Below are 24584 nucleotides of genomic sequence, written 5' to 3'. Positions count from 1 at the left end.
TTCCGATACCATTTTTCCCTTTCCGATCCGATTCCGATACCTAAGCTTTGGGTATCGGCCGATACCGATATTTATCCGATACCAGTGCATAAAAAAAAAATTAAAAAAAAATTATATAAATTATACTTTTTTTTTTTTTTTTTTTCAGATACTGTTATACTGTTTTTTAGTAATAACTAGAACGTATAGTATTTATTCAACAACAGGTGATTGTATAGATTTGTATTAGTATCATTAATCAATGAGTATGGGCTGCAGCACTGCAGATATACCCTACTCCAATGATCCACACGGACATTAAACGGTGTTGCACTCGCTACTCAGTGGCTCTGCAGATATACCCTATTCAGTCTGTAAGCTAGTGGCAGATAGAACGTTCATGTTGTGGTTTTTGATGCAAAATAAATATTCAACATTCTCTTTTGAAACTCCGCCTCAGACTCTTATCCTTTGGCACTTGCTGTACTTTGCTTGCAGGTCTGCAGCCATTATTGCTGGATTATGTGAATAGCACCAACTTTAGACACGGTAACGTTATCAAGCTAAGCTAACTGACCTAGCGCGTCTTCCCGCATTGATAACGTTAGTAATAGTCAGCTAACGCTAGTCCGTAGCTACTTAACTTAAATACAATTCACCGTGGGTGCATTATTGTTGATAGACGGTCACGGACAGTGTTAGGTCCTGGAGAAAGGACAGGCGATCATCTGATTTGATGTAACGTTAAAAGCGGATGTTGTTCCAACTAGCTATCTTTCCAGCTAATGCTATCATAACACCAGCCAAACACAGCCCGATTCCCGTCCGAGCTCCCCGTCACACCGCACTGTCGGGGACAATGGAATTTAAGAAAGTGTATCTGCTGTTAAAATGACACAGCATCACACTTTAAAACATGTTCATTTTATAATCCTCACTCTCCGCAGGACTCGGCAGGAGATAAATTACATCATGGGATCGGAGGCTAGAATTTACGTGTACTCGCCGATACCGATACCAGCGTTTTAGGCAGTATCGGCGGCATTTCCGATACCAGTATCGGTATCGGAACAACTCTAGTCTGGAGGAGGGATATACCAGACCTGGAATATGACTTTGATTGGCAAGGAGCCTGGGCAAATGTCCGACTTACATCAAGGAACCCGGATCATCAACAAATCAATCTGAACTATATTCACAGGACATACTTGACTCCTATAAGGCTGTGCAAAATGGGGCTTATACAAGACTCCAAATGCTCCCAATGTACAAATGGGGACGAAGGAACATTTATGCACATGTATTGGGACTGCCCACCAGTTAAGGCATTCTGGAAAGATGTGTCCCAACAATTATCAATACTCGTATTTTGGAATATACCTGTACACCCCGCGGTATTACTATTGAATGATGTTTTTGAGTTTGCAGTGAATCCACAACTAAAAAGATTGGTTTTATCGGGTATCACAGTAGCTAAAAAAACTGATCGCATCACGTTGGTTTCAACCGGAAAAAATGTGCCGAAAAGTGTGGTTTCTTACATATCTCGATGTGATATATCAAGAAATATCTACAGCAAGAATTCTGGGGCTCAATGAATCCAAAATGTCAATGTGGTTAGAAGTGGTGGAGAGAATAAAAGCTAGCTTATAATGGTAGTGTCTGGTTAGGAGTGAGGGATAATGGAGGTACTATCCAAGAGGGGGTCCGGGAGGGGGGGGTTTGAGCTGGAGCATATGTGTGTAGGGTTTTAGAAAATAGGTATTAGGGGTATATTATATACTAACATTTATATAATTGTAATTTCGCTGGATATACACTGTATACGGTTAAAATGTTATTATAGACTATTTTTGTTTTATCCTGTTTCTGTACTTGCATATATTTTAACCACCTTTACTGAAAGTTTCATTATGCATTGTGTGTTGAGTACTGACTTTTAATAATTTTTTGTTTTGCAATAATAAAGAAAATATAAAAAAAAAATCATGTACTGGATGGCCAGAAGTTAAAGTACAAGCGGTAGTGGTTTAATAATACCATACTTATCAATACAGTCAGGGAATTGTACCCCTCAGTTACACACGGACTGCCTCTGAAACGTCCTTTTACGTGATGGACGTGTGTCCTCCTCATCCTCGGTCTCAAGTGCAGCTGGTTCTGACATCTTGGTCGTGGTGTTCTGTGAGAATGGGTTTTAAGCAGAGCCCAATCGCTGAACACAGGAGAGGAGAATGGAGCGTTTCAGGTTGTTTTAATGGTATTCCCAAGTAGGCAAGAATTACATCCAGAAATATACAACAGATATGAATTGGGGATAAAGGGAGCAGGTGCACTCCAGTGCTACTGCAGACGGAAGACACGGGTCCATGTTGAGAGAGGGAGCAGGAACTCCTTGGTAGGCTCCAGGGGGTCCAGACAGGGACACGCTGGCACGGAGGTCCTGGGCACAAGAGAGGAAAGTTAGAACAGGGAATAATCACACGGGATGCCTAGCAGGTCTTCGGACTGAGGCGTCGTACCTAGGTAATGATACTAACACCACAACGACTTCTGGTCAGCGTCGTCCGGTTGAAGTAGGGTCCTCATCATCAGGGGATGGGATACAGCTGTGAGGAGTGAGGTGCCTGACAGCGTGTGAATCAGGGGATGAGGTGCAGCTGGGTTGAGTGACAGGAGGTGAAGGGATGCTGACCATAAAAGGGCGTGAGGCTTCCGTGGTGGATGGAAGGGAGGATGAAGAGGAGTGCGTGGTGAATGTGAGGGGAGAAGGAGGGGTGAAGTACGCTCTCGCTGTGATTATGACATATATATGTGTACACCTTCCTTCACCTACCAATACTGTTTATTCTGCACTGTCACTTTATCAGAAACTAGCAAAGAGAATTATGGTTGACAGTTTTCCCCTTAAAATAAAGGTGCAGAAGGTTATACTTCAAAGCTGTTTAAGTATCTGTTCTCTGTTCTTCCCTCCAGATCCCCCACAGCGCTTTGTCTGTAAAGAGGAGGTTCCCCCTGAGCAGCAGGAGAGGAGCCCAAGCCTGAGCCAGGAGGAGAGGAGCCCCAATCTGGGCCAGGAGGACCCAGAGCCCCCACTGATTAAAGAGGAACAGGAGGGAGACTGGACCAGTCAGGAGAGAGAGGAGCTTCAATGGCTGGAGGACGCTGATACCAAAGACCCGGTATTCACTGTAACCTGTGTGAGAAGCCATGATCAACACCAGAGTCGGTCCCCACATCTTTACCAGACTGTAGAAAACAGAGAGGGAGAGCCTGTACCCAGCACCTCCACTGGACAGATGGACACAGAAGCTGAGGGCTGTGGATTATCAGAACCACCAACCAGTGACTGTCCATATGAGAAAGCTGTCCACATGAGAATCCACACAGGACAGAAACCACATGGCTGTATTTACTGTGGTAAAAGATTCACATCCAATTATCATCTTTCTGTGCACATGAGAGTTCACACAGGATTGAAACCATACAATTGTAGTCTTTGTAAAAAGGATTTCAGGTTTAAATCAGGTCTGGCTGTCCACATGAGGATCCACACAGGAGAGAGACCGACCAGCTGCAGTGTTTGTGGAAAGAGATTTGAAGCCTCGAACCTAAAGGCACATATGATGACTCATACTGGAGAGAGACCATACAGCTGCAGTGTTTGTGGGCAAAGATATATTCAAGCCTCTAACCTAAAGGCACATATGATGACTCATACTGGAGAGAGACCATACAGCTGCAGTGTTTGTGGGAAAAGATATATTCAAGCCTCGAACCTAAAGGCACATATGAAGACTCATACAGGAGAGAGACCATAGAGCTGTCATGTCTGTTAATATAGTGAATGATATAGTGAGTGATATATAGAATACAGTATAAGGTCTTCTTAATTAAGGGTGGTAACAGCAGCATGTCTATTAGGGATGTGCATCTCCATCACTGAGGCCGATGCGATGCGCATCTCGATACGGTGCCAACGATACGATACATTAACGATACATTTGAAGCACCGGGCGATGCGATAGGATTCACCCCTGTTGAGATACGATACGATTCGATGCGATTTGATTCAACATAATGCGATTCGGGGCGATACGATGCGATTCAACACGATGCAAAATAATGATACAATTTTATGGTATGACAGGATTTGGTTGTATTCCTTATATGCATCTTATATTATTATTAAAAATAAAATAATCTACTGTAAGACAATTTATATAAAAACTCTTGAGTGCCTAAGACTTTTGCACAGTACTGTGTTTTCTATCCACTTTAGCTAAAAACACACACACACAATGTATATACACACTACTGTGAGACAATAATAATCACACACAAAGGGATAATGGCTTATAGCAGACTTAATGATTTTATAATATTTCAGATAATGAAATTAAGTGTTTATCATCAACTATCCAGTTAGTATTTATATTGTAACGTTTAGCCACTTTAAATCATTGAATGTAGAGAGAGAGAGAGTGAGAGAGAAACGAATTGCCAATAAATGTGAAGTTATCTTTGAATCTGTTGTCAATATACCCCCCCCCCCATTTCCTTACTAATGGAACTGGTGTTGCAGAGTCACATTAGTTAGTTAGATACTGTAGTTTAGCGTTAGCTGAACGGCTAACTGGCTAACTAGCCAGCGGCTACTAGCGTTAGCCAGTTGGTCAATTCAATTCATGTCTCCTCCTCGACTTCCACTGTTTGTTGATAACTGTGACGCGGCTCTCACCTTCTGTAGTAGCGAAGCAAAGATAGTATCTGCTGTGTGCAGTGCACTGCTGACAGAAGTGGATGAGAGGAAATTATATGAATGAATCGGTTTTGACAGATGCAAAGATGCTAACAACAGATGCATCGCGAGTTCAACCTGAATTCTAGCCGATGCGCACTTATTCCACCGGTGCACTCGCATCGCGAAAGTTTATGCCGGTGCACCGATGCGAATCGGTGAATCTTAACATCACTAATGTCTATATATTACATCACTATAATCCAAGATAGATAGTAATACAGTTTCAACAATAATTTTTCTACTAAACATGGGAAAGCAGGTTATATTTCTATAAAGAAAGGCTAGTTCTGTTCACAGCTTTTTAACCAGATTATCAACATGGACTTTAAAAGTGAATTCATCTGGGCGCCAGGATGGCGCACCATGTATCTGCGCTGCAGTGTAACGCAGCCGTCCCGGGTTCGACTCCCGGACCCGGCGACCTATGCTGCATGTCTTCCCCCACATCTTCTCCCATCCTTCCTCTCTGCCATGTCTGTCCGAAATAAAGCAATAAAATGCCAAAATAACAAATCTTTAAAAAAGTGAATTCATCATCAATCCAGATGCCTAAATATTTATAATGTACGACTCTTTCAACAGCTGTACCGAATAAAGTACTAATTTGAAGTTTGCTATAATACATTTTCTTAGCTCTTGTGAATAGCATATATTTTGTTTTATCAGCATCTAACACACGTTTGAGATCATTAAGTGCCTCTTGAAGAACATTAAAGGAAAGTTGTGGATTTTCTACAGCAAATTGTATGGAGTCAGACCAACAATACAAGAGGGTGTCATCTGTGTACAGATAGATATTACAGGTATTTAGACCCGAATGTCATTGATATAATTGTAAAAATGACTGGTCCAAAGATTGCACCTTGAGGGACACCTTTTGTTATTGATAAAAATGCAGATGGAACATTACCCTCTTTCACACACTGCTGTCTATCAGAGAGGTAGTTGTGGAATTATCTATAAGCATTAGGGTCACATCCAATATGTAAAAGCAGGGAATGCTCAACTGTATCAAAGACTTTTTACAAGTCAAACAGAATAGTCAGAGTATCATTTAGATGTTGCAGAGATGGTGCTATGGTTATCCCTGAAACCAGACTGGTGAGATGGTGCTATGGTTAGCCCTGAAACCAGACTGGTGAGATGGTGCTATGGTTCAACATAGAATATGTAGTTAGAAAAGTCTTGAGTTGAGGATTTATTAATGATTCAAGTATTCTAGATGGACAAGACAATTTAGTGATGGGGCTAGGGATGAGCCCGAACGCTCAAACCTTTGTTAGTTACGTTGGCATTTGAATCTTAATTAATAGGTTCGAACCTCCGCTTTTTTATTCATAAAACATTTTCAATTTTTGTTGCAAATGTTTTAGTTAATTTTACATGACAAATATATATCAGAATGTGATATATCAGAATATCACAGTACTATGTTGTTAACAATCATTCGAAAGTCACACGCGAACACAAACGCAACAACACAGTCTAGTCGATGATGAGGAAGGGTCACCGTCATACATTATCAGGAAATTAATCAATCATGCAAAAAAGAGCGAGTTGAGTGACTCGCACTCCCTCGTCTTATTTCATAATACAACGTTTTTGAATGGACGTTTGGATTAAACCAAGTGTATGCAGTGATACTGAACTTTCTCAGTGGGACACAAGTTACTTAACGTTACACAGGTATGTTATGCACGTTAATTAAGCTATGCACGTTTAGCTGGCTAACGTTAAGATAGCAGGAGCCATTGGCCAACAAATGTTTCAACAAATGTATTCACAAAATGGATTACCATCTAAACGTTATTGAAGCCTCCGGTGACCAGTAAGTAGGTACAACTACTCTTAATAACCGCAGCAATATGTTATATGCGTAAATATGCGCAAGACTCGACAGTACTAGTAATAGTAATATACAATGCACAGGTGATTAAACTGCATATAAAATATATAAATAAGTACTACTGAGTAATAGTGCTAATCAGATGTATGTACAGAGTTGTAGTATTAATATGTACAGTGATACAGGTATAAAGACACTATGGTAGTAAGTAATACTGGCCAGCAGCGTAACTCGTAAGAGTAGGTAAGGGATATGTACAGATATTAGGGGTGTAAAGGTACACGTATCCGTACCGAACCAAACCGCTTTAGTGTGTACCGTACCGAACGGCTATGTGTAGTGTACCGAACGAATACAACGGTATGTTAACCACTAACGACCGCCCACCGGGTGCTGTTTTTTTCACAATCTAATATAATTATTAGATCGGGGGTCAAGGACTACAGCCCCCTCAGCATCGACGGGGCACCGGTTGAGAGAGTGAACAGCTTTAAGTACCTCAGAGCCTACATATCCGAGGACTTGACATGGACCACACACATTGACAGTGTTGTGAAGAAGGCACGACAACGCCTCTACTTCCTCAGGCGCCTAAGGAAGTTCCAAGTCAGTCAGAAGATCCTTAAGAACTTCTACTCATGTACAATAGAGAGCATCCTGACTGGCAACATCACCTCCTGGTTTGGGAATAGCACTGCACAAGACCGAAGCAGACTACAAAGAGTGACGCGTTCAGCCGAATGCACAATTGGAGGGGGGCTCCCCACCCTCCAGAACATTTACAACAAGCGGTGCAGGGGCAAGGCTAAGAGAATCATTAAGGACTCCAGTCACCCGAACAACTGCCTCTTTGAACTGCTGCGGTCAGGCAAGCGATACCGGAGTCTCAAGGCGAGCACAGAAAGACTCCGAAGAAGCTTCTATCCCCAGGCCATCAGGCTGCTCAACGAACAATGAACACTACACAACAACCATCAAATGCACATAGCACACACATCCACACACACACTCACTTTAAACAAACACACTGTAGCACCCACTCCCCACACTTTATAGCACACACTCACTTTAAACAAACACTGCAGCACCCACTCCCCACACTTTATATTTATTGATAAAGGATTGCACTACAACTCGTACACCTTACTGTAAATTGTACCTAAATTGTACCTCATCCCATTTCTGCTTTGCACTATATAGTATTGTATATTAGTACACTGCATAGTATTGTATATTATATGGTAACTCAGTTACGTCTATTCTGCATCGAACATTGTACATATGTCTATACTGAACACTGTGACCTCATTTTCTACTTCTAATTTACATGCTATACTATGTTATTGATACTTATCTTGTCTAGCACAGTCTCTGGAGCGTAACAGTAAGAAGCATTTTGTATAAAAGTATTCTGTACTTCTGTATGACAACTATTAAAGAAACTTGAAACTTGAACTTATTATTATAAAAAAGATAATTACAAGTCGATTACTTTCAATATAGAATATTCGTTGACGGCCCTACAAGTACAATTAGTTACTGCACACTACATCACCCCTGAGTGGAACATGGAAAGCCAACCTTTCCCTCACTGTACCGAAAACCCGTACCGAACCTTGACTTCAAAATCGAGGTACGTACCATACAGTGGTTTTTGTGTACCGTTACACCCCTAACAGATATATTATCTACAGATATGTAAAAAGGATTATGCAGGTATGTACAGACAGATGTGGATATATATATATACGGTAAGAATATATATACATATGGTATTATTGTTATGCTATCATACATAGTTATATTGGTTACGTGCAGGGTATAAGTAGGTATGGAAGGATTATAACTCTTCCTCTCCCCCCCTCCCTCCCCCTTCTCTCTGAGTACCCGTCTCCTGGCGCTGACCAAGGTGATGGATGCCTCGGGGTCTTGGCCAAGCTTGTAGTGACTGCTCTACATGCACCTCCGAGGCATTGGATCAGTTATTCACCGCCGTCTGTCCGTGGTCCTGTCAACTGATTAACAGACTGTTAACAGATTAACAGTCAACGCGGTTTCATTGCTGGGTTAAGTACTTCTATTCTATTCACATAATACGCTTACTTCATATATCTACTCCATTCACATATATGCCTACCACTTGTATCTATTGCTATGTCCGCCTACTACAATCTCATGAGCTGTCTAACGCCTGTCCCGTCTCCCTGTCTTCCTATGACTTGCTGTCCTGGAGTGTTGACCGGAGTGTTGGACGTCCCGTGACGAAGGCCGGGAGATTGCGACCCCCTCTGCGTGCCCCCCTGTCTTCGGAGGTCTCGTAGTGGTGACCGGAGTGCCGGATGTCCCGCGATGATGTCGGGGAGTTCGCGACGCTCTCTGCGCCACCCCCCTTCCCCCTGTCTCCGGCTGTCCCTGAGCAACGACCGGAGTGTTGAATGTCCCGTGACTAAGACGGGGAGGACGTGACCCTCTTGCGCCGCCCCTGTGCCTCAAATAGATCCGCTATCAACTCTATCTTTAATCTTTCAAAATGTTCAGTTGCTATCGCTATTAGCTCTATCTTTAATTTTTCAAAATGTACAGTTGCTATTGCATGCACTCATCTGTGTTTCACCACACACATGAGTGCATGCTTACCAACTGTCCGTCTGCAACACTACTATCACCGACATCTAAGAAGGGAGATCCCCCCTTGAACGGCCCTTCTAAGGTTTCTCTCCTCCACATTGCCTGTGGAGCTTTTTTTCCCTATTGTTAGGTTTTAGTGAGTTTTTCCTTACCTTCGCGTGGGGTATGTCTGGGAGTGCTTGCATTCTTTCATTTATTTGCATTCATCTAAAAAATGTTTGGACCCTATGGTGTTCTTGTTCTGTTCTTGACTTATTGTTATGTTGTCTTCTTGACTTGTTTAAAGAAGACCTGTACGGCCCATGGGGACATTAACGTGTGTTGTCGGGCCCTATAAATAAATTTGATTTGATTTGATTTATATGCAGGTATATTCAGACATGGATATATATGCTGTAAATATAAATATATACATGTATATGTACATACACTGTTATACATACATGCTATCATAGAGTTATATGGGTAGACTATAGTATGAGGTGGGTAGTTAGTTACAATTATTATGATTACAGTTCCCAATGACAGAGTGCTTAATGCCTAAATGCATAAAACCATAAATTGTGGTAAATATGTTAGAAAATAATTACTGAAAACTATTAATTAAATGTGTGAACTGTGGAGCTGTTCATGAGGCAAAGTCTCTTGAATATCGAAGGAAATTCCAGGACATTGCGGTAAACAAAGTCAGGGTAATTTTTTCGTATGATCAAAAGAAGTTGTTAGTTTCCAGTAGATGGCGGTAATGCAACAACTATCGATGTCAACCGTTGTTAGTTCCAAAGAAGAAGATCGTCATTGTTTACTTCCGTAGCTCTACTCTAGGCAGTTAGCTAGCTAGAGCCTCGTGGAAGGAATATAACTGGGTTTTAATCTCGCATTTAGAAATGTCCGAAATAGAACAAGTGAAGGCTCTTCTTAAAGAGCGACTGATAACAGCTGTTGAGGATATATTTGGAATAATTGAAAATATTATTACAGTTTATGAGGAGAAAGATTCCCGATCAAAATGGGAGATTGGGCGTCAAAACAAACTGCTGGATCTCCTTCTGAAACCCAAGATAAAGTTACGAGCAGGTTTGTGTTTTCTATCCGTTTTTACGGAGGATTTTAAATGAACCGATTGCGTCCAGTAATGGTGGACCGGAGCAGATGTTATGTTAAACTTGTGATGTCATCACTTATCAGGTATACAGACTTGAGCTGCTTCTTTTGACATTCAATAGGAGACTTTGTGGAGCCACATAATGTTTGTTTGAGTTGTGTTGTATACACCCAAATGAGCTTTATTATATTATAGTGCAGGGCTCCAGACTCGAGAGCGTCCTCCTGCAGTTGGATTCTTCTCAGAGCCTCCCGTTGGCTCCTCTAGTCTCTGTCTGGAGCCCTGTACCCAGAACGCCCCCCCCCCTGGGTGCTACTCTCTATGTCACCTTAGCCCTAGAATGACTGTGATATTCCATACGGAAATGTTCATGTATGTGATGCTGTGTTTGTCATCCCCTACACAGAATGTGGTCCGTGGGAATCTCGTGGAAAAGTGGAGATATATTATTGTTTTCTGCCAGTGGCAGCATTTAATCATTTGATTGATTGATTGATTGATTGATTGATTGAAAACTTTATTAACAGATTGCAGAATGGGTACAATACAGTACGGCTCATTATACACACAATTGTTAAGGGGATGTATCATTATACACACAATTGTTAAGGGGATGTAGACCAGAGAAAGACTTTTGTCTTGTTTACATCAGGGTCCCCCATTTTCAATTAATCATAATCATTGGGTACAGAGCACGACAAAATAGAATGCAGCAGGGGCGAATTGCCCCCCAACAAATACTAAACGAATTAATAGATACTTATGACTCAGAGTCATAAGTATCTATTAATTCTTATCAATTAGATACTCTTTGGGCTTGTTTTTGTCTACTTATTCTGAAATAGTTTTTTTCGCTAGCAAGATCTCATTCGATTATTCATTCCATTAAGCCTACTGCCAGCAGGCACATTTAAATAAATATAATCTCATAAATTATGAGGATATCTGTACAGTACTGTATGTGCTCAGCTTAGGTATCGTGTACTTTATATATAAATACATGGTTCCCAAAGTTTTCAAGGCGCGACCCCTGAAATAATGGTGTCAGAGAGGCTTGGAGGGAGGCTATATACAGTTTCACTATTAATCAGGTTTTAATATGTTTCGGACATCATCCATACATGCATTGAATTGATTAACCTTTGGTTTATACCAGTGACACCAGTCATGTTAATCACCCTTGTTCATCATCAGATAACACTAACAGTGCTTGAACAGATAAATGCATTTTCTCAAATTCCTCAAAACGTCAAAGGCTTGCAATTGCTCATTCATTTTCTCAAGTCACGTCCACGTCATCAAATCAAACAGCGCATCTCCTCAAACATTTTAATCCCAGTTACAATATCACAATAACGTGTGAGTGACAATTCAACAATCCACATATTCCGATCCGTCGTAATTCATATCCAAAATCCACGCATGAAGACACTTAAATTTATGCTTGAATGAAACACAATCCGGGCGCAAATACATCCACAGCCGAGAATATGAAACTAATCAGAGTCAAACGCCCGTCATTCATTAAAAACATCCCCGTGGGATTCGCATTTGCAATGCGCCGTTATTAAAATAACCACTTAGTGTGTATATCCCACCTCGCGAGCGCCGTATATATGACGTGCATTATTTAGGACAAGGTAAATTTATTATCAGCATTTTAGGTATATTATTTTACATTTCAAAAGCCACTCTAGAAAAACGAAGCACAAAAACATAATTCAGAATGGTATAATGTAGGGATGCACCGATATGAAAATTTGCGACCGATACCAATTGTTCAACTAACACAATCGGCCGATACCGATACCGATATTTGTGGCAAAAAAATATTTTAAAATTAGAAAAATATATAATTCTTTTTTATGAAACTACTGTATATTTGTATGTCTCTAAATGTTTTGATGAATTGAAAATGGAGGACCCGTATGTAAAAAAGCCGAAAGTCTTTTTCTGGTCTTCATCCTCCAGTCTTAGCACTGTTGTTGTATTGAGCTGTACTGTATTGTACCCATTCTGCAATCTGTTAATAAAGTTTTCAATCAATCAATCAGACAAATGTATAGAAAAGCTTTTATTATAACCATATAACAAAAAATGATATTGTTTATGAAAATGTTTTAGCCCTATGTTTGACTATTATTTTAGGCATGGCAACAAAAAATTATAATAATAATAAAATGAATAAATAAAATATTAAATAAATAAATAGGCTACACGTCTCTTTTTGTGTTACAAATTGTGCTCACCGATATGAACATAGGCCTCTTTACTTACTTAAAAAAGGAAACATCAAGAAATATGTTTATGGTATTCCATCATGCCATGTGTGTTTTTTATATATTTTATAATGCTCATGATTACACTGGCTTTCATAACAGACTAACTTGACTAAAAAGTTTGAGTTTTAAGAGTTTAAGAGACAGCACTCACTGTATCTCTCGCAAACAAAGCTCCATGTTCTCCAGTAATATCTCCATAATCTGAGTTTGCAATGCATGTGTCGTGTCAGGTACGCGTCTATTCGAAAGGCAACCGGTTTATGCTTCCGCGTTCGCGCTTTGCGCTCTGATTGGCCACTGCTGTTTCTGGTCGCACCAATCGTGTGACGGCAAGTTCTTTCGCCGGTTAAGCTTAGGCACTCTTTCGAAGTTGGTTAAGGTTAGAGTTTGTCTTAGAGCAGGGCGATAGAACGCCAGCCCTGATTCCCTAACCAACTTCGAAAGACTCGCCTAAGCTTAACCAGTGATAAACTAGGCGTTAGGTAGTTTGCTGCTGGTCGAGGCGGAAATGGGCGCGTCACGCGATTGGGCGCACATGTCACATGACCAGAAACGTCAGTGGCCAATCAGATAAGCAAAACGCATGAACCGGTTGCCTTTCGAATAGACGCGTCAGGTACAACAGAACAATTTTGATTGACAGTCGATTCTGCCAATTACGTCACACCGCTTGCACCCACTTACCACCATAGCCATATGAAATCCGTTTTATTTTTTTCCAAATTCCATTTAATTTTTTTCCAAATTCCGTTTTTTTCCGTTTTAATATTTCAGAATTCTGTATTTTGCTTTGTACGCTCATTTTACCATCAGAAATAGTGTCTAATAAGTGGGAATGAATAAATGTCCACAATTTAATAAGATATAACAGTCCATTTAATAGGGCTGTCTTAAATACTTCGAAGCTTCGTTCGATGGGCATGGGATTAGAATATGAAAATTAAATTTGATTATTAAAAAATATAAAAATATAAATGATATATATATATTTTTTTGCAAAATCAACTCTGCCTCTCTTTGTTAATTACAACAAGCAATGCTGTTTGTTATTTAAGATGAGGTTGGACTCAGCACTGACAGATTTGTGTTCATTGTGCTGCTTTTATAAAGCCTCAAATGATGGCTTACAATATTTCATGAAAGCAAAGTGTTTTGTTTGTCTAAGATTTAAAAAGGTTTAAACTTTAGAGCACTGACAAAGTTGAACAAAGTGCTGTACCTGTTTTTTTAAGTCCCACAACATAAAAAAAAAAATATATATAATTTTTAATTTAAATTTTTTTAATTTACAGTTGATTCCATTTTTATTGCTCAATTCCGCGATTCCGTCCGCGATTCCGTGATCGCGGATTTCATATGGCTCTACCACCAATCGGCAAGCGCTTATTCGTTTTTTACTTCCGGGAAGTCCGCCATCTTCACGAGAGAATCAATAACAAACATACTGTAGCTAATAACGTTAGCTCGCCGCGGCCCACGAGTAGGCTACCAGCGCTCCGCAGGAGTATTGATTGAAAACTTTATTAGCAGATTGCAGAATGGGTACAATACCGTACAGCTCCATACACACAGTACTAAACGAGGCATAATGATTTTACTGCAACGAATGTTATAATAAAAGCTTTTCTATACATTTGTCTGATTGAAAACTTTAACAGATTGCAGAATGGGTACAATTCAGTACGGGCTCTCTGAGCAAAGGAAGGAAGTGAGAGATATGAATGAGTAATGCTTGCTATGGTCAGGTAAATACGCTGATGTTATTGAACGTGTAACTATATAACGTTAATGCCACAAAACGAATGCCTTTGTTAATCATAAGTAACTTTGATGCAGTAGCGTGTGTGTGTGGGGGCGGCGGTGTGCAGGTCGCTTGACTGAAACTTTTTTCAAAGTTTGAACGTGTGGGCCAGAAGACTTACGTTTCGTTTTTATTTTTATTTATTTTAATTATTTGTCCATTTACTTACATACATAGTACATATAGTACACATTACAGTATAGTATACCTGCAGTATTTAATAGTATATATAATAGTATAGTACATAATAGTGTATACAACACATATATAATGAGATATATAGTACATGATATATACAATATAATATAGTACCATAATATAATAGTATATAGTGTAAATAATATAGTTTAATATAATATGATTATATAATGTAATATGATATAACATACAATACAGTATCATATGTATTTTTATTATTAATATGCAGTTAAAGCTCTTCTTCCCTTCTGTACCTATCGAAAATAGATTTTTTTAGTCTAGATTTGACTCCAGAATATCCAGACGAGGTGTTGTTCTTTGGCTGGGTATCCAGAATCTGATCTACATGACGCCTCCAGGTACTCTCTCCAACATCCACTGTGTACATAATAGGGATGGGCGTGAGTAATAGATGGGCTGGGCGATATATCGAGTATACTCGATGTATCGCGGCTTGTTCTACGTGAGATGTAGTAAATTACTATATCGTGAACATCGAGTATATGTTGTCACGTCGCGGCTGATATGAGACTTGCTTTAGTGCAGAGCGTTCCTCTCATTTCATTATAGACAGACCAGCGCGGACCTTAAATGACATGCAATTGTAATTTCATTACACAGACCAGCGCGGACCTTCAATGACATGCAATATAATGGTTGACGCGAGCAATGGGCTAACGTTAGCTGCTAAGTTAAACCATAAATAGGCTAAGCTAACTAGCGTTAGCTCTTAGCTGCTAACCCTGGAAGCGTTCAAAGCGGACTCCACTACACTAGTTCCATTCGTGAGAAAAGGGGGTGGGTTATATTGACGACGCTTAACAACAGAGGTTTAAAGATAACTTCATATTTACTTGTTATTCGTTTCTTGCATCCAGTTTCAATCTCCGTGTGTTCAACTTCCTGTGTTTACATTCGAGTGTGACATCATCGCCTACGGCAGCTTATACGCTCAAAACGCAAACGCGCTCTCTCTCTCTCTCTCTCTCTCTCTCTCAATTTTCAATTTCAATTCAATTCAAATGGGCTTTATTGACATAGGAAACATACGTTTACATTGCCAAAGCCAAACAAAACAAAACAATCAAACAGAGAAAACAAAAGAAATCAGTACATTACAGACGGAATTTTTTGTACAGTCTTTATGGTGGTTGTATTCCGCTGGATGTCCTTTTCTTGTCACAGCAGCTCACATATCTTGCTGCTGTGTTTGCACATTCTTGTATTTCTCCCAGTAGGTATGGGAGTTTTGAGTTATTGTCCATGTTTTCAAAGTCTCTTTGGGTGTTCTCTCTCTCTCTCTCTCTCTCTCTCTCTCTCTCTCGCTCCATTCAATGATTTAAAGTAGCCAAACGTTACAGTATAAATACTAACTGGATAGTTGATGATATAAACATTTCATTTCATTATCTGAAATATTCTAAAATCATTAAGTCTGCTATAAGCCATTATCCCTTTGTGTGATTATAATTTTCTCACAGTAGTGTATATATATATATATATTAGTGCTGTCAGGCGATTAAAAAAATTCATCTAATTAATTACAGTATTTGTAATTAATTAATCTAATTAATCGCATTTTAATCGCATAACCATTTTATGCCTGATATTCTATATTCATATTTCAAATTGCATGTGTCCAGATGGCAGAATTCAGTACTGTATCTACAAAACCTTCTGTTTAATCATCTTCCATCTATTAATTTGCTTAGATTTTTCAGGTCTGGTCAATTTGAGCATGGTGTTATTCACAGTCAAAGATAAAAAGAAATTATGGATATTCTCATTTGGTTCATTACAATTGACTCAAAATAAGATTTTCATTCAATCAATCACCACGCAGATTGATTGATTGATTGAATGAAAACGTTATTAACAGATTGCAGAATGGGTACAATACAGTACGGCTCAATACACACAATTGTTTTTTTTTTTTATCCACTTTTTCTCCCATTTTCTATATTTTCTCCCATCCCAATTTCGTATCATCCAATTCAACCCTCCCCTGTCACGAACGCTGTTTCTTGCCTCCCACAAGCCGGCTGCAATGTGGACTAAGTCATACATAGCACAAGTCCCCTCCGGTACTTGAGGTAACAGCAGTCGCATCTTTTCACCTGCGCAGCTCGATCTCTCAGTGGCGAGGAGTAACGCGTGGGAGGCTCACGCTGCCCCCGACACTTCCTGATTCTACTGCGCAGGCGCACCAACCGACCTGTAGGAGTCGCTGTCCACAACGCCCGATCCCCACCCATCAGTTTCCCACCCCCTAATACGGCCAATGTGTATTAGTACGGACGACCAGCTAAACTGAAAGCAAATGTGGAGCGCTGGGCTCGAACAGGCAAGCCCAGCGTCTCCAGATTCATGGTGAGCGCCTTGCCCACTACGCCACGTAGCCGCCCATAATACACACAATTGTTAAGGGAATGCAGACCAGAGAAAGACTTTCGTCTCGTTTACATCAGGGTCCCCCATTTTCAATTCATAATGAATTGTAAGTAAGGGTGCAACTTGCACCGTGCAATCCATTCTTTGTGGATCTAGCCCACAGTATTTCTGACACTGGGAATACATTCCCTGAGATTCATAGATGTCCCTAGAATCAGATACCAAGAACATGCAAATGGACCATATTAAAAAAAAGTCTGTAAATGTGTATTCTACATTCTCATGGAATGAATGAGATACAAAAAAAAATTATAAAAAAAGAAATTATAAAAAAAAGAAAAAAAATTGTAATTAATTTTGAGTTAATTTTCATAACGCGATAATTTGCTGGGTAATTAATTAATCTAATTAACGCGATAAACTGACAGCCCTAATATATATATATATATATATATATATATATATATATATATATATATAAAAGGAGAATACCTTCAAGAGAAAGAAGGGACCGCACACTCCTCAGGACTGGTTTTTGCTTTTTTATAGCACCTGAGGAAGCGGATATCGAAACGCGTTGTGCAATAAAAAAGCAAAAACCAGTCCTGAGGAGTGTGCGGTCCCTTCTTTCTCTTGAAGGTATTCTCCTTTTAGTTTTTATATATCTCTCTTGCGCTGACCTGCACCTCCAGTGCAGTTTAACCTTGAAATGGAGAGTCTGGACTGGTCAGATGAACTCAATGGTACACTGGTTGAAGAAACATGGCTTGGTTTCAAAACGAAATTTTCAACAATACTAAACGACATGGCCCCCCTAAGAACCACCAGGGTAAAAAATCGCACTGAGCCGTGGATGCACTCCGAAATACTGGCCGCTATGAAAACCAGAGACAAAAAATGCTCTTGAGTTTCGTAAAAGTCAGTCAAAGCTTACCAAAAGCACGAGCAGTGAACTCCAAGCCCACATGACTGAACTCAAACTAGAAAGAAACAGACTAAGAAATGACGTAAACTCCATGATCAAAACTGCAAAAAAGAATTTCATCAATGACAAAACTGAGGAAAACAAAAACAAACCACGTGAACTTTGGAAATTACTCAATAATCAACTAGGATGCAGTAAAAAACTTAAAACCAGATTCTCAAACATAAACATAAAAACGGACAACGCGCTCATCACAGACCAGCTGGATGTAGCCAATTACTTAAACATTTTCTTCACAAACATAGCCACAACACTGGTAAACAAACTACACTCCCACTCAGGGCTTTATGGGGTAGAACACATAGTAGCTTACTACAAAAACCTAAGGGTCCGCAAGGACGACTTCAAGCTGGAAATGGTAACAACAGATGAGGTACTCAAAAAAACTGAGCGCCCTCCAACCTAACAAGGCCACTGGCCATGACAACATCCCCTCCAAATTCCTCAGAGACTCAGCAGCCACCATCACCCCAGTCATCACACACATAATAAACCTCTCCATAAAACAGGGACACGTCCCCAAGGACTTCAAAATTGCGAGGGTGGCCCCTCTGCACAAAAAGGGCAGCAAATTAGACCCAGGCAACTACCGCCCTGTTTCTATTCTCACCTCCATCTCGAAAGTCATGGAAAAAATAGTCTACGAACAGGTCGAAAAGTACCTAGCGGAAAAAAATCGAATCTACGAATTCCAATCTGGCTTCAGAACATCCCACTCCACTGACACATGCCTTCTCTATTTGAATGACCACATCAAACAAGAGGTGGACGCAGGCAAATACTGCGGCATGGTCATGCTGGACCTACAAACATAGGAAGGCCGGAAGTAGAAAATGAATAAACGTTTGACGATTGGTGGTAAGAACAGCAGGAGGTGGGTGCTAGCGGTGTGACGTAATTGGCCGAATCGACTGTCAATCAAAATGGTTCTATTGCATTGGTTGAGAGCGCTGGTTGAGAGAATAGTATCCATCTGCAGGCCGCCAGACGATACTGGGAGAGGGATAGTGCTACATGGCATGGTGGAATTAATAATTAATACCATAAACATATTTCTTGATGTTTACTTTTTTTAAGTAAGTAAAGAGGCCTAAAAATACAAACATACACATACAAATATACAGTAGTTTCATTAAAAAATTAAAAAATAACAAAAGATCCGGATCCGGCCCGCGGGATGATTCTGACCGGCCCGCCAAAGATTACATGATAATAATAATAAAAAAATATTTACTTTTTTTTTCATGTCAACGTTAACACGCACAATTGAGCCAAAAGTCACTCAATTAATGACAGATTTCATTGATAAATTGAGGGAAAACTTTGCAAGTCGATTTGATGAATTTGACATGTCCAGAGAATTTATGCATTTTGTGAGCAACCCATTTGCCAATGTAGCTGCTATTTCCACAAAAGGACAAGAGTTCCTTGCATCACTTCACATTGATGAAGGTCTCCTGCAACTTGAAATAATTGACATGCAAGCATCATCTGCTCTGAAGCAGGCACTTGAGAATGAATCCACCACAACATTTTGGATATAGTGTATTCATGTCAAGACATTCCCCAAAATAAAAACGCTGGCAATATCTGTGCTAACAATGTTTGGCTCAACATACACCTGTGAATCCAGTTTCTCTCACATGAATTCCATTAAAACAAGCAACCATGCCTCCTTGACAAATGAGCATTTGCATCACTGTTTGCGGGTAGCCCTCACTTCCTATGAACCCTCTTTCTCTGCCATTGCCCAGTCAAAGAAGTGCAATCGCTCTCATTAGATGTGTGTATGTAGGCTAGGCCTGTCTGCCCCCCACCCCCCTGATGTTTGAGAGTTAAGAGTCGACAATAAGTGCTAATAAGATGCTGTGATTTGCTGTTGTTGCACAGACATGAAGCACTTTTTCATAAGCTCAGCTGCACTATAAATGTGTTTTTTTGTTCAAGTGTTGATGTTAGAATGTTCAGATGCACATCATGCACTTGTTTGTTTTTAATTTTATTTTTATATTGAAATGTTGAAGGAGATGTTGCAGTTGTTGCACAGTCATAAATGAAGCACTTTTTGCAGGAGATGTTGCAGATGTGGCACATAAATGAAGCACTTTTTTTTAAAAGTATACTACTTTTGCAATGTAGTTAAATAAAAGTTGTGAAAATGTGGTTGCGTGTTGTGTCAAGTGTACATATATTCATAGCACGGTGTAAGATTCTGATCAAACTGGCCAGTATCACGTCTTCGTCTGTTTGGCTCTCCATCCAATTCCTCTGCGTTGTGTACTTTTAATGGTCCTGACGTCTCCGATACTGGTAGATAAGATCCTTATCTCCCCCCCGTTAGTGCAATCCGTAAACCATAATACTTCCCCACCTCCGTAAGAATTCGACACTTCGACAACGTGAAATACCTTACAAGGAAAAGCATGGTTTTATTTCTCTAAACAGAAACCTCAGCTCAGATGTTAACAGATTGTATTGTCCTTGAAGAGTATATTTCTAATGATCTTTCGGTGTGTTCATATTATCGTCCTTTTGCTGTTCAGTCCAATAGTGTTCAGGCCTGTTCGTTAGCCTAAAACCATCCTCGTGGTAGCCGAAGCTACTGGTGATGTGCCATTCTCCCCCCCCCCCCCCCTCTCTCTCGTCGAGAGGAGAGAGTCTCTTCTGGTTTCTTCCCTCTTAGTCTCAGTCAGATTTTAGTCTGCTCTACCCGGAAACACCGTTCGACTTATAGGTCTTCGTCGTAGCAACGACGGCCCCCCGCCCCTCTCCTGGTTGTCATGCGACGTGCTGTCATGACGACTGCTAACCTTTCACACCATTAAACGTTTCATCCACTGTTGCATTAAAGAGGTCACCCCTCTCCTCCTGCTCTGGGCCTACACTCTAATCTCAGATGTTCTTCTAAGGAATTCATAACAAAACCCTCGCTGACGCGGCCTGTGCCTGTGAAATCACTGGTTCCACCACCGTCACCGTCTTCCATGCACATTTCAATCACCGTTTTAGCTGTGGTCATCTCTCCCCAATCTATACATCACATACATTGAAAAAGCACCGTTTTCTCTCAACGGGGAGGCGCCGTGGCAGTCCGGCCCCTGGCCCCTTGGGTTTCTGTTTCTGACAATGTGGCCCCCTGAACAATTTAGTTGAATAGCCCTGCCGTATATGGTTAATTACGGGCGGTTCTATATGCAAATACTTAAAATCGTGCACGAGCGCGGAGCGTAGAACAAATGGTATTTATCAACACGGAGTGTGTGTAGAACCTGTGTAGGCACGTGTGACACATTCTAAATTCTGTGCTTAAGAACGAAAATAGAACACTTTCTAAGCATTGTTGATAAATGAGGGCCCTGGATTGGTAACATGTATGAATTCAAAAATTGGGTGGTGTTTAAAGGTGTTCTAGATCTAGTCAGGCAGTTTCTCATAAGAAAACTGTGGGATGAATACTGATAAACTGCACCTGCTGGGGTCTGTGGTTAATGTTATGCGAAAGTTGGTTGTTAGGAGTGGTTTAAGACGAAGCATGTTCTCTGTACGCTAGAGCGTAACTTCTAGTAAACTGATTTATCATAAATGGAGTAAAGGGATAGTACATTAAGCATTAAACCCTTAAAATAACACACAGACATTTGGGGAAATGAGCCTATCGTCTTCTCCAGAGAGAGACAAAAAGATGGATACCAGTTTCCTCTCTGTGCGTTCAGTAGAAAGCTATCTGGCTGCATGCTGTGTTACAAACATATCATTCATTCATGGTTTTCTGGACCTGTAGAAAAGGGGAGGGGAGAAACAGCCCAGGATTGGCGAAGATGCAAAGCATGTTAGACCATTGGACTCGAGTGAAATGCTCGCACTGTAGAGGCCTGTGTCACTTTATCAGAAACTAGCAAAGAGAATTATGGTTGAAAGTTTTCCCCTTCAAAATAAAGGTGCAGAAGGTTATACTTGAAAGCTGTTTTAAAGTATCTGTTCTCTGTTCTTCCCTCCAGACCCCCCACAGCTCTTTGTCTGTAAAGAGGAGGTTCCCCCTGAGCAGCAGGAGAGGAGCCCCAGTCTGAGCCAGGAGGAGAGGAGCCTCAATCTGGGCCAGGAGGAGAGGAGCCCCAGTCTGGGCCAGGAGGAGAGTAGCCCCAGTTTGAGCCAGGAGGACCCAGAGTCCCCACTGATTAAAGAGGAACAGGAGGAAGACTGGACCAGTCAGGAGGCAGAGCAGCTTCAATGGCTGGAGGACACTGATACCAAAGACCCAGTATTCACTGTAACCTGTGTGAGAAGCCATGATCAACACCAGAGTCAGTCCCCACATCTTTACCAGACTGTAGAAAGCAGAGAGGGAGAGCCTGTACCCAGCACCTCCACTGGACAGATGGACACAGAAGCTGAGGGCTGTGGATTATCAGAACCAACCAGTGATTGTCCATATGAGAAAGCTGTCCACATGAGAATCCACACAGGACAGAAACCACATGGCTGTATTTACTGTGGTAAAAGATGCACATCCAATTCTAATCTTGCTGTGCACATGAGAATTCACACAGGATCAAAACCATATAGTTGTAGTCTTTGTAAAAAGGATTTCAGGTTTAAATCAGGTCTGGACGTCCACATGCGGATCCACACAGGAGAGAGACCGTACAGCTGCAGTGTTTGTGGAAAGAGATTTGAAGCCTCTAACCTAAAGGCACATATGATGACTCATACTGGAGAGAGACCATACAGCTGCAGTGTTTGTGGGAAAAGATATATTCAAGCCTCAAACCTCAAGAAACATATGATGACTCATACTGGAGAGAGACCGTACAGCTGCAGTGTTTGTGCGAAAGGGTTTATTGCATCATCAGACCTACAGAGGCACATGAAGACTCATACTCAAGAGAGGTCATACAGCTGCAGTGTTTGTGGGAAATGGTTTAAACTACAACAACATGTAAAGGACCACATGAAGACTCATACAGAAGAGAGACTATAGAGTTGTGATGTCTGTTAACTCATTGGGTACCACCCACTTTCTCCATCTGTACTGCCTGGCGCCAGCGTTATTGACCATTTTAGTTTGCAGACCCATCGTGTGTTCTGTATTATAGCTATGGAGACAATAGTATGGCTCATTTGACAGGAATTGTTCATAGTCCATTAATGACTAACCAGTTAATTTCTACATACTGTAGTTTGTGTGCCATTACACGCTAAACATCGCCCCTTTCCAAAATAATCCAGTATTTTTTCATAGATCGCGAGATATGGCGCGTTATATGCAATTAGGGCTGACCTTCGAAGCTTTTTTTGGCAATCGAAGCTTCGGGGCCGAGCTTCGATTTTTAATTCGAAGCTTCGGGGGAAATTTTTTTAATATTTTTGTTTTTTTGTTTTTTTTATCTTATGTTGTGGGAATTGTACAGCACTTTGGTAAACTTTGTTGTTTTTAAATGTGCTCTATAAATAAAGTGGATTGGATTAATTAATTAAGTAGCCCCTTTCGTGACTGTGACGCAGCCAACAAGGTTTCACTCGGCTGCGCTGCCTGGGTGCAGTGTGGCTGCTCTCACAGCCAACGACATGACATTACATAATTATGTTGCAACCTTCGTCTATCAAGCAAACAATTATATAAATATTTATATGTATTTGATAGAGACAAAGGCAGAATTCGACTTAATTAAGCACGTTTTATTAACATATTTTTATATGGGTCGGGACACTTTAAAAAAGCAGCACAATGAACACAAATCTGTCCGACAGTCTTAAATAACAAACGGCATTGCTTCGCTTCTTCGTCGACATGTCTGCTGCACATGTCCTTGTTGTTTTCAACACAGATAATCTCCACGTGCTTGTTGTAAAGAGGTGGAGTCGAGGCGCCGCTTACTTTCGTTTCATTGAAATGGAGGCGGGAAGGCGCCGCTTACTTTAGTTTCATTGGAATGGAGGCGCAAGATTTCAGGCAAAAAAATTATAATATTATTAAAAAAAAATTATATATATATATATTTTTTTTAAACTTTTTTTTTTATGTTCGAAGCTTGTGCCATCGAACGAAGCTTCTAAGTATTTAAGACAGCCCTATATGCAATATGCCCAAATCATTCTGGTTGATCGCCTGAAACCCCAAATACTTCAAAATCAAAGGTATACCATGTACTAATAAAACATTTAAATAAAAAATCTAACCCTAACTAACCTTACTGTCATGCACTTGTCCTAATAAACTAACCTACACTGTAACACGCAACACTTTGATGAACATTGTTACTCAGCTGATAGAGTTGTACCCTTCCTGGTGACTTGTCATACAGAACTTGTAAGTCGCTTTGGATAAAAGCGTCAGCTAAATGACTAAATGTACATATGTGTCTTCATAAAATCATCAAGGGGGGGGGGTCGTTTTAACTCAAAACTGATCGTTAACGAAAGCAAGTTTTAGGTCCGGTAAAATACGACACTCTGATCGTTACAAAAACATGTTTCAGGTTCGGTAAAATAGACATAGTATATAGTTTCAAGTTTCTTTAATAGTTGTCATACAGAAGTACAGAATACTTTTATACAAAATGCTTCT

The 24584-nt window shown here is 40.4% G+C and overlaps 1 protein-coding gene across 1 annotated transcript; it reads left to right on the top strand.

The window, feature by feature from the left end:
* The first annotated feature begins 10184 nt into the window (after positions 1-10184).
* LOC311241703 (uncharacterized protein) lies at positions 10185-23379 on the top strand. The gene is made up of 3 exons (XM_084330583.1): positions 10185-10334; positions 14911-15002; positions 22018-23379. The coding sequence occupies exons 2-3, from the start codon at positions 14990-14992 to the stop codon at positions 22995-22997; spliced, it is 993 nt and encodes a 330-aa protein (XP_084186709.1). The 5' UTR covers positions 10185-10334; positions 14911-14989; the 3' UTR covers positions 22998-23379.
* The last annotated feature ends 1205 nt before the right edge of the window (positions 23380-24584 follow it).

The sequence above is a fragment of the Notolepis coatsorum genome, assembly GCF_963971535.1.
Source record: "Notolepis coatsorum genome assembly, chromosome: 15".
In the NCBI taxonomy this organism is placed as follows: Eukaryota; Metazoa; Chordata; class Actinopteri; order Aulopiformes; family Paralepididae; genus Notolepis; species Notolepis coatsorum.
Note: the sequence above shows the minus strand (reverse complement) of the source record. Positions and strands in the feature narration are given on the sequence as shown.